This window comes from Pongo abelii, chromosome 1, assembly GCF_028885655.2.
Source record: "Pongo abelii isolate AG06213 chromosome 1, NHGRI_mPonAbe1-v2.0_pri, whole genome shotgun sequence".
Classification (NCBI taxonomy): domain Eukaryota; kingdom Metazoa; phylum Chordata; class Mammalia; order Primates; family Hominidae; genus Pongo; species Pongo abelii.
Genome location: NC_071985.2, coordinates 139,692,473 through 139,704,345, shown reverse-complemented (window position 1 = coordinate 139,704,345; position 11,873 = coordinate 139,692,473). Strand labels below are relative to the sequence as shown.

Here is an 11,873-nt window from a genome sequence, read left to right as displayed (position 1 = left end):
GTGGTGCAATCTCGGCTCACTGCAACCTCCCCCTCCAAGGTTCAAGTGATTCTCCTGCCTTAGCCTCCTGACTAGCTGGGATTACAGATGCTCACCACCACACCCAGCTAATTTTTGTATGTTTTAGTAGAGACAGGGTTTCACCATGTTGGCCAGGCTGGTCTCGAACTCCTGACCTCAGGTGATCCACCCACCTCGGCCTCCCAAAGTGCTGGGATACAGGCAGTGAGCCACTGCATTCGGCCTGCATTTTATATTCATGTGGTTAATTATTGACTTTTTATGATTCATATTTTTCAGTAGACTAAATATTTCTCACTCTCGCTTTAAATTATACTCCTGTTATTATGGTAGACTTTTAATGCTCAATCAGTTTAGGAATATTTCAAATATTAATCTATTATTTTGCATTATTCTAGGGAGAAAATGTGTAATTAAAAGAAGATACTGATGTGTTGAAAAAAATGGAATTTTTGGTACTGTGCTGTTTACTTATTATATGTAGCTCATACTTCATAGAAGCTGTTATTTTGCTTTTGAATAAATTTTATATTTCAATATTTTAAAAGAAAGCTCTTCTAAAAATTATATTTTTAAAGAAAATTTATTATTTTATTTATTGTTTTTTGGCTTAAACTTGCTGCTTTCCTTTGCTTTTTATATAAAAATCATTGTTAAAATGCATAAGTACATTGAGGAATGTAATTTTTTTTTTTTTTTTAATGGAAGGCCTCACATATTTATTACTGAACCCAGCCAACCAACGCGTTCATAACAGATGCAGAGAGAAAAAATATATTCCCAACAAAACATGTCAGACTCTCCGGATAGTGGTGATATTTTCAGCCTGATATGGTAACATGATTGTGACCTTCAGACAGCATAAATATGTGTGCCATCTCATGTGCAATTCCTTATAGACCCAGCTTGGTTCTTCTCCATTGTCTCCTTTTGGTTTTATTTTATTAATAAAATCCTGATTTTATTACTAGTTTTCATCTGAATCCACTGGGGAATGGGACAATTTTGCTTTTGTTTCTTGGCCAGCAATCGCTTAATCCTGAAAGTCTTGTGAGAAGACATGGCAAGAAGCAGAGTCAAGCACACACCATGATGGCAGAGAAAGGAAAAGAGGCGAGGAATGTCAGTTCTTAATCAGACTATTATTTGCTAATTTTTCTAGTATTACTTAATTTTCAAAATTAGTATAAATTTGTAAGTCATTCTGCCACAGGTTTATAATTATACTAATAATGGCTGACTTTCATTGAGCCAGTTTACTGTTTATCAGTGACTATTCTAGGCAGTTGTATTAGTCTGTTCTCATGCTGCCAATAAAGACATACCCCAGACTGGCTGGGCGCAGTGGCTTACGCCTGTAATCCTTGCACTTTGGGAGGCTAAGGCAGGTGGATCATGAGGTCAGGAGATCGAGACCATCCTGGCTAACATGGTGAAACCCTGTCTCTATTAAAAATACAAAAAAAGTAGCCGGGCATGGTGGCGGGCGCGTGTAGTCCCAGCTACTTGGGAGGCTGAGGCAGGAGAATGGCATGAACCCGGGAGGCCGAGCTTGCAGTGAGTCAAGATCGTGCCACTGCACTCTAGTCTGGGCAACAGAGCGAGACTCAAAAAAAAAAAAAAAAAAGACATACCTCAGACTGGGTAATTTATAGAGAAAAGAGGTTTTTTGGTTTTGAGATGGAGTTTGCTTTTGTCACCCAAACTGGAGTACAGTGGCACCATCTTGGCTCACTGCAACCTCCGCCTCCTGGGTTCAAGCGATTCTCCTGCCTCAGCCTCCTGACTAGCTGGGATTACAAGTGCCCACAACCATGCCTGGCTAATATTTTGTATTTTTTAGTAGAGACGGGGTTTCACCATGTTTGTCTGGCTGGTCTTGAACTCCTGACCTTAGGTGATCCACCCACCTCGGCCTCCCAAAGTGTCAGGATCACAGGCTTGAGCCACTGCGCCTGGTCAGAAAAGAGGTTTAATAAACTCACAGTTCCACATGGCTGGGAGGCCTCACAATCAATCATAGCAGAAGGCAAAGGAGCAGCAAAGTCAAGTTTTGCATGGCAGCAGGTAAGAGAGAGCATATGTGGGGGAACGTCCCTTTATAAAACCTGAGATCTCATGAGACTTATTGACTATCACAAGAACAGCATGGGAAGGACCCACCCTCATGATTCATATTTTTGAGGATTTAAAGGAAAAGATGGCCATAATGAGTGAATAGATGGGGAGGAATCTTAGACAAATACAAATCAAGGAGTGGTACAAGGTAGAAACTTAGGGAGTCCCAATATGTTACAGGCAGGCAGAAAAGAAAACTGAGAATGGATGTTTAGAGGTAAAGTAACCAAATGGAAATTCTAGAACCAAAAAGTATAGTAGCTGAACATTTAAAACTTCCAATATTGGCTTAACAGCAGATTGGAGATGACAGAAAAGTCAGTTGACTTGAAAGCAGATAAATAGTAAATTTCCACTCTGAAGAACAAAGAGAAATATGATTGAATAAATATAAAAAGAGCATCTAAGACCTGTAAGACAGTATTAAGAGAAGAAAGGGAAAATGGAGCAGGAAAAAAGGTTCTTATAGTTATGGCTGAAAATATCACAAATGTGGTGAAAAGATGACAACCTATAGATTTTCTAAGCTCAGCAAGCCCTAAGCAGGATTTAAAAAAAAAAATCCTGCTTAGTCGTATAATAGTGAAAATTCTGTAAACCAAACACAGAAATATCTTAAAAACAGAGAGAGAAAAATCCTCATGTAGGGGAACAGTGATCCAAAAGAAGGCAGATTTCCCATGAGAAAGAGTGAGACACACTTTTAAAAGGACAACTGTATTAGTCTGTTCTCACACTGCTATAAAGAACTACATGAGACTGGGTAAATTATAAATAAAAGAGGTTTAATTGACTCACAGTTCCACAGGCTGTACAGGAGGCATGGCTCAGGAAGCCTTGGGAAACAAAATCGTGGTGGAAGGTGAATGGGAAGCCAGCATGTCTTACATGGCAGGAGCAGAAGGAGAGCAAAGGGAAGTGCTACACACTCTTAAACAACCAGATCTTGTGAGAACTCTATCATGAGGCAGCACTAGGGGGACGGTACTAAACCATTAAAAACCACTTCCATGATCCAATTATCTCCCACCAAGCCCCACCTCCAATACTCAGGTTCACAATTCAACATGAGATTTGGGTGGAGACACAAAGCCAAACAATATCATTCCAACCATGTCCCCTCCCACATCTCATGTCCTTCTCACATAAAAGTTCAATCATCCATTCTCAACAGCCCCCTAAGTCTTAACTCATTTCAGCATTAACTCAAAAATCCATAGTCCAAAGTCTCATCTGAGACAAGGCAAGTTCCTTCCACCTATGATCTTGTAAAATAAAAAACAAGTTAGTTACTTCAAAGATACAATGGGTGTAGACATTGGGTAAATGCTCCCATTCCAAAAGGGAAAAATTGGCCAAAAACAAAGGGGCTACAGGCCCCATGATCCAATCACCCTCCACCAGGCTCCACCTCCAACACTTGGGATCACAATTCAATATGAGATTTGGGTGGGACACAGAAGCAAACCATATCAACAATATAATGAAAGTTAAAAGTATGGACAAAGATACTAGGGAAACAAGCATAAAAAATGCTTCAGGGCTATATTAATATCTGACAAAGTAGATGTCAAAAAAATGAGTTTTGCCAGAGATTAAAAAAAGATGTTTTGTAATGGTAAAAGGATCCATTTAATAGGAAGACATACTCCTAAATGTGTATACACCAAATAACAGACTTCGGACACATGAACTGAAATCTAACCGAACTAAAGAGACAAATAGAAAGATCCATATAGTGGGATAGTTTAACCTCCAGTTTTCAGTAATTAAAAGAATAAGAGACCAAAAAAAAAAAATCAGCAAGGATATAGAAGTTATGAATAATATCAAACTGACTTGACTTAACTGACATTTAAAGAATACTATAGAGCCACACGTGGTGGCTCATGCCTGTAATTCCAGCAATTTGGGAGGCCAAGGTGGGAGGACTGCTTGAACCCAGAAGTTTGAGACCAACCTGGGCAACATGGCAAAACTCTGTCTCCACCAAAACAAACAAAAAAATCAACCAGGCATGGTGGTGTGTGCTATAGTCCCAGCTATTCAGGAGGCTGAGGTGGGAGGATTGCTTGATGCTTGAGCCCAGGAGGCAGAGGTTGCAGTGAGCAGAGATCACACCACTGCACTCCAGCCTGGGCAACAGAGCGAGACTATATATATATATAAAAAAAATACGTATTGTAGGCCGGGAATGATGGCTCACACCTGTAATCCCAACACTTTGGGAGGCTGAGGCAGGAGGATTGCTTGAGCCCAGCAGTTCAAGACTGGCAAGAACAACATAGTGAGACCCCATCTCTACAAAAAAATAAGAAATTAGCTGCACATGGTGATGTGTGGCTGTGGTCCCAGCTACTCAGGAGGCTGAGGTAGGAGAATCTTGAGCCTGAGAGTTCAAGGCTGCAGTGAACCATGATCACTCTACTGCACTTCAGGCTGGGCAACAGAACAAGATCCCATCTCAACAACAACAACAACAAAAAGCAGATTGCTATTAAATATGAGGGTCATCAGTGCATACAGACTGCCTAAATTAAAAAGCCTAACAAAAGCTACAAATCAACAGTTTTAAAACATTGGACATGAAGCAACAAAAGATAGTGATTTCTGAGAGAGGGGTGAGCCCTTTATTTCTCCCAGCTTATTACCTGGAGTAAGTTTCTAGGCTGTGACCTTGAGTTGAAGAGACAGAGCTAGGAATCTGGGGAGGCTAACAAGGCTAGAATTCACAGGGCACAGTAATAGAGAGGAGAGAGCTACACAGAGAACTCGAAATTAAAGGATCTCCCTCAAATTTTCAGATGAGAAATCATCAGTGACTATATGTGAGGAAGCTACACCAGGCAAGGGAAAGAACCACTTAAATAATTGGAACAATCCTCAGAGCTCAGAAAACTCTGAGAATAGATTTGTTTCCATGACTAGGAGCGAGAAAATCTCATCATTTTCGGGGCATCAGGTAGAATTCTCAAGAATGTTGCCTCAATAATGGGGAAATAAACCCTAGACTAAATGCCTCTTGGGTACTAGTTTAGAGTCATTTAAAGCAAAACCTGAAAGGATAAAACTGTTTCCAAATAACCATGCCCAAGAACAAAAGCTCAAGGATATTTATAGGAATAAACTATTTATCTAATAATGTAAAATTCAGAATGTGTTTAATCAAAAGTTACCAGGGCCGGGAATGGTGGTACACAGCTGTAGTCCCAGCTATTCAGAAAGCTGAGCCCAGGAGTTCAAAGCTGTAGTGTGCTATGATCACACCTATGAATAGGCACCGCACTCCAGCCTGGGCAACATAGCAAGACCCCATCTCTTAAAAAATTACCAGGAATGGAAAGAAGCAGGAAAATATGACCCAATAATGATAAAAAGCAATCTAAACCAACCAGAAAAGACATAGATGATCAAATTAGTAGTCAAGGCCACTAAATTATTACAACTGTATTCCGTATGTTTAAGAAGCTAGAAGAAACACTGAACATATTGAGTAGAGACATGGAAAACATAAAAAAGAAATACAACTTTGAGAGATTAAAACAACAATATTTGTGATGAAAAATAAATTGGATGAGATGAACAGGAGATTATATATTGTAGAGGAAAGATTAATGAACATGAATACAAAACTAGAAACTATCAAAATGAAACAAATAAAAAATTGTAAAAAAAAGAAGTGAGCAGAGCATCATCCAGCTGCAGGAAATCTTCAAGTGACATAATATACTTCTACTTGAAGTCCCTACAAAACAAAAGGTAGAGGGGAGGGAGACAAGGGGAAACAAAAATTCTCAAAAAATGTTTTCAAACCTCTTGAATACTATGTTAGAAACTATAATGTGTAGTGTGTTGTGGGGTTTATAATCTATGTAAAGTAAATCTATTCCAATAACAGCATAGGGACTGTGAGGAGGGAAATGGAAGTACACTGTTTTTGTTTTTTGTTTTGTTTTGAGATGGACTCTTGCTCTGTCGCCAGGCTGGAGTAAAGTGGCGCAATCTCAGCTCACTGCAATCTCCACCTCCTGGGTTCAAGTGATTCTCCTCCCTCAGCCTCCCGAGTAGCTAGGACTATGCGCGCCACCATGCCCAGCTAATTTTGTTATTTTTAGTAGAGATGGGGTTTCACCATGTTGGCCAGGATGGTCTCAATCTCCTAACCTCGTGATCCACCCACCTCAGCCCCCCAAAGTGCTGGGATTACAGGCGTGAGCCACCACACCTGGCCAGAAGCATACTATTTTAAGGCTCTTATATCTTATCTCAGGTGTAAGAGTGAAATATCACCTGAAAGTAGACTGTGATAAGTTAATGTTCTATATTATAAGCCCTAAAGTAACCATTAAAATAACACAACAAAAAGTTATAGTGAATAAACCCCAATAGAAAATAAAATGGAATCACAAAAAATAATTTTTCCAAAAGAAGACAGAAAAAGAGGGAAAAGGGAGCAAGGAATAACTGGAACAAATAGAAAACAAATAGCAAATGGTAGATTAAAGACAACCAAATCAATAATCATATTAAATGTAAATGGCATAACCATCTTCATTAAAAGAGATCATCAGGTTGTATCAAAAAATAAGACTCAGCTATCTGACACCTACAAGAAACAATACTACCTACAAGAAGTACAAGACAGAAATAGATTAAAAGGATTGAAAAATATGATATGCTAACACTGATCAAAATAAAAGTGGGGCTGAGCATAGTGGCTCACACCTGTAGTCCCAACATCTTAGGAGGTCGAGGCAGGCAAATCACTTGAGGTCAAGAGTTCGAGACCAGCTTGGCCAACATGGTGAAACCCTGTCTCTACTAAAAATACAAAAACTTAGCTGGGCGTGGTGGTGTATGCCTGTAATCCCAGCTACTCGGGAGGCTGAGGCAGAAGAATCAGCTGAACCCATGAAGTGGAGGTTGCAGTGAGCTGAGATCATGCCACTGCACTCCAGCCTGGGTGACAGAGCAAGACTCCACCTCAAAAACAAAAACAAAAACAAAAAACAAACAAACCCAAAAAATAAAATAAGTAAAGGTAGAGTGACTATATTAACACCAAAGTTCTTTCCAGGACAAGTATCATCAGAGATAAAGAGAGTAATTTCATAAGGGAAAAGAGGTCAAGTGATCCAGAAAACACTAATCCTAAGTGTATAAGTAACTAATAACAGATCTTCAAAATACATGATATAAAAGCTAATAGAACTGCAAGGAAAAATAGACAAGTCCAGAATTAAAGTTAGCTATTTCAATATCCCTTTCTCAATAACTTATAGAAAAAGTATCCTTAAAAATAATAAGATATAGAAGACAGGAACAACAACATAAAACAATTGAACCTGACATTTCTAGAACACCTCACCCAACAACAGCAGAAGATATATTTTTAAACTATGCAGGAAACATTTACCAGGATAGACCATGTTCTAGGACATAAAACAAGTCTGAGTAAATTTAAAAGGATCTAAGACATACCAAGTATGTTCTCTGAACACAATGTTGAGTTAAATTATAAACATAGAGCAGAAGGAGGTATCTGAGAAAACCTTAATTTTTGGAAATTAAGTAACACACATCTAGGCAGGTGCAGTGGCTTATGCCTGTAATCTTGGCACTTTCAGAGGCTAAGGCAGGAGGATCACTTGAGTCCAGGAGTTTGAGACCAGCCTGTGCAACACAGTGTGACCTCCATCTCTACAAAAGTAATAAAGTTTACCCAGGCATGGTGATGTGTGCCTGTCACATCAGCGGCTTAGGAGGCTGAGGTGGGAGGATCACTTGAATCTGGAGTTCGAGGCTGCAGTGAGTTTTGATTGTGCCACTGCATTCCAGTCAGTATGAAAAAGCAGTACCTTTTCTCTAAAGGACGCTAAAGTTAACAAGAACTTCAGTACAAAAATCCACAAAAAACCTTCACCAGAGAATCCTTCTCCACCAGGACAATGTTCCTGCTCGTTCCTGTCATCAAACAAGAGGAATTTTGTGAGTTTCTATGGGAAATCATTATGCATCCACCTTACAGTCCTGATTTGGCTCCTTCTGACTTCTTTGTGTTCCCTAATCTTTAAAAAAATCTATAAAGAGCACCCATTTCTCTTCAGTTAATAATGTAGAAAAGACTGTATTGACATGATTAAATTATCAGGACCCTCAGTTCTTTAAGGAGAAACTAAATGGCAGGGATCATTGTGTACAAAAATGTCTTGAATTTAATGGAACTTATGTTGAGAATTAAAAGTTTTATATTTTATATTTTATAATTCCATTTTTCATAATAATTGGAGATCCCCTCATATCAGAGAAGAGGAAAGGTCTCAATGACTTCAGCTTCTACCTTAGGAAAGTAGAAAATAAAGAATAAACTGCTTCCCAAAGGAAGCACAAGAAAGGAAATGTTAAAGATCATAGTGAATTTTAATGAAATAGAAAACAAAAACAATAAAGAATAAGGCACATCAAGATAGCCATATAAAAGCCTCCACCAATCATCTTTCCTTCAGGAACATCAAATATAACGACTGTCTACAAAAAAAAAAAAAGAAAAAATCTTCGTACAAACCAAAAAGCAGGTGAGCACTCCCAATACCTGGTTTTTAACTTCATACTGCTGAAAGAGGCACTGAAGAGGGTGGGAAAGATAGTCTTGTATTGCTGATGCCACTCCTCTCCCATCCCCAGGCAGAGGCTGCATGGCACAGGGAGAATCTGTGCTCTTGGGGGAGAGAAGGAGAATGCAGTGATTCTGGGGCTTTGCACTGGAACTCAGTGATGCCAACACCAGACAGAATTCAGTCAATGCCCACAAAGGGAGTATTTAGCCCTAACCACATGGGAATCACCTATACCAGCAGTTGGAAGCTGAGTTATATGGTTTGGCTGTATCCCCAACCAAATTTCATTTTGAATTGTAGTTCCCATAATCCCCATGTGTCATGGGAGGGACCCCGTGGGAGGTAATTGAATCGGGACGGTTACCCCATGCTGCTGTCCTCGTGATAGTGAGTGAGTTCTTACGAGATCTGATGGTTTTATAAGGGGCTTTTCCATCTTTGCTTGACATTTCTCCTTCCTGCCACCATGTGAAGAAGGATGTGTTTCCTTCCCCTTCCACCATGATTGTAAGTTTCCTGAGGCCTTCCCAGCCATGCTGAACTGTGAGTCAGTTAAACTTCTTTCCTTTATAAATTACCCAATCTTGGGCATGTCTTTATTAGCAGCATGAGAACAGACTAATACAGTAAATTGGTACCAGTAGAATGGGGCACGGCTATAAGGATACCTGAAAATGTGGAAGTGACTTTGGAACTGGATAACAGGCAGAGGTTGAAACAGTTTGGAGGGCTCAGAAGAAGATGGGAAAATGTAAGGAAGTTTGGAACTTCCTAGAGACTTGGAGGGCTCAGAAGACAGGAAGATGTGGAAAAGTTTGTAACTTCATAGAGATTTGTTGAATAGTTTCAACCAAAATGCTGATAACGATGTGGACAATGAAGTCCAGGCTGAGGTGGCCTCAGATGGAGATAAGGAACTTATTTGGAACTGGAGCAAAGGTCACTCTTGCTATGCTTCAGCAAAGAGACTGATGGCATTTTGCCCCTGCCCTAGAGATCTGTCGAACTTTAAACTTGAGGGAGATGATTTAAGGTATCTGGTGGAAGAAATTTCTAAGTGGTAAAGCATTCAAGAGGAAGCAGAGCATGAAAGTTTGGAAAATTTGCAGCCTGACCTTGAGGTAGAAAAGAAAAACCCATTTTCTGGGGAGAGATTCAAGCCTGCTGCAGAAATTTGCATAAGTAGCAAGGAGCTGAAAGTTAATCAACAATACAATGGGGAAAATGTCTCCAGGGCATGTCAGAGACCTTCCCATCACAGGTCCAGAGGCCTAGGAAGAAAAAATGGTTTTGTGGGCTAAGCCCAGGGGCCCCCTACTCTGTGCAGCCTAGGGACTTGGTGCCCTGCCTCCCAGCTGCTCCAGCCATGGCTAAAAGAGGTTAAGGCACAGCTCAGGCCATGGCTTCAGAGGGTGCAAGCCCTAAGCCTTGGCAACTCCCATGTGGTGTTGAGCCTGCAGGTACACAGAAGTCAAGAATTGAGGTTTGGGAACCTCTGCCTAGATTTCAGAAGATGTTTAGAAATGCCTGGATGTCCAGGCAGAAGTTTGCTGCAGGGGGCCAGGCCCTCATGGAGAACCTCTGCTGGGGTAATGTGGAAGGGAAATGTGGGGTCAGAACCCCCATACAGAGTCCCTACTGGGGAACTGCTTAATGAAGCTGTTAGAGTGTTTTGGCAAAGGGTCAACAATGTGCCTAATGGAGAGGATTCCTATTCTACTAGGTGGTGCTGTTGACTTTGAAATACCATGTGCTCTCCAGACCAAGTATAAAGAGAGAGATGCTCACTGCAGGGGGTTGGGGGGCCCTCTCTTCCTAGAAAATCTCAAAAAACGGCAATCCCTTGAGCTTGAGCTGTATTCCCAATTACTACAGCATTTCCTGATTTTGCCTAATAGGATTACTTCCCTATACTGTAAAAATTCCCACAGCATTGCATACAGAGAATGGATATAAGAAATGAAGGAAAATTGCGATAGAGAAAGCTTGGAGATCCTTTGCCATCATACACTGAGCTGTCAGAGGCTGGAGTTAGTCCAGAAGCCTTCAGGTAACACCAGGGTGTTGCCCTGGCCAGAAACCCTCAGTTGCCTCTGGACCTCTTCTAGCCCCATATGATGGCTAGGCTCTCCATGAAATGAAACCAGTTCAAAACAAAGTCAACATTCCTAGTACCCTGAGGACACTGGGTGATTTGCTAAGTTCCCCCTGGCAAGCCTGTCCCCTGAGTCTTGTAAGACTGGCAGCCAGTTTAACCATTTTTAAATGGCCGACAGGGTCCCAGTGTTTAGTTTGATTTTAAAATGGAGGGCAGAAGGCCTTGAAATGAAAGAAAAGAGTTGGGGTCTCATCCTATACTCACCCTTCTGATGAATCTACCTCAGATCCCAAGCAGGCCCCCACAATGAAGCAGCATCATTCATCTGGGATAATACCTGAGGTTAGTTGTCCCATGACCACGGAAAACTAGGATGCAGATATACCAGAGTGAGGTTAAGAGCAGAAGCTTAATAGGTGAAAAAAAGAGAAGAGCTCTCTGTGCAGAAGGGTCCCAGAGAAAAATGTGTTGCCAGTTCCATGGTGAAGTGCAGGAATTTTTATAGATGAGCTTGAGGAGGTGGTGTCTGACTTACAAAGGGCACAAAAGATTGGTCAGACCAGGTGTGCCATTTGCATAGCATGTGAAGAAGCTGGCTGCCCCATCCTAATCTTTTATTATGCAGATGGGTTCTCTACCTGGCTGGTGCCATGTTGCCTGCTCCTTACTGTACATGTGGTGACAACGAAAAGGGAAGATGGAACCTCCATGTTGAACATACTTGGCTTCCAGGTAGCCCTTTTCTATTGGCACAGCTGTTGGCACTCACCCATGCAAAGCTTTCAGCTTGCTTATCTATGTCTGCAGCTTGATTTTTCAGGCTGCTCTTTGTTAGAAAAGAAATGATTTGGGAGCTGCTTTTTGTTAAAAGAGAAGCCTTGTTGAAGACTCCTCTTATGCACACTATCTGCCTAAATAATTTCTTTCTAGCTCCCGTATCAACAGTAGAGAAAATCACCTTCACTAAAAGGGAGACAAGAAGGAAGAGAAGGAGAGAAGACCACAAAACAATAAGAAAA

At 40.8% G+C, this 11,873-nt stretch overlaps 1 protein-coding gene and 1 pseudogene across 6 annotated transcripts in view; one reads left to right on the top strand and one right to left on the bottom strand.

Annotated features, from left to right (window-relative positions):
• The window catches only part of CCDC18 (coiled-coil domain containing 18), a 100,734-nt gene extending 99,746 nt beyond the window's left edge, over positions 1–988 (top strand). For 4 of the 6 annotated variants that reach the window (XM_009247814.3, XM_063718530.1, XM_063718515.1 and 1 more), the window contains 2 exons: positions 420–476; positions 730–988. In XM_009247814.3, the coding sequence (XP_009246089.2) occupies positions 420–434 (15 nt within the window). In that variant the 3' untranslated portion in view covers positions 435–476; positions 730–988. Of the gene's footprint in view, positions 1–419; positions 685–729 lie in introns of those variants that run through there. The other 2 variants (XM_024230902.2, XM_063718484.1) reach the window with 1 other exon arrangement.
• On the bottom strand, positions 729–1,083 carry LOC112128575 (large ribosomal subunit protein eL39-like; annotated as a pseudogene).
• Between the last annotated feature and the right edge of the window lie 10,790 nt (positions 1,084–11,873).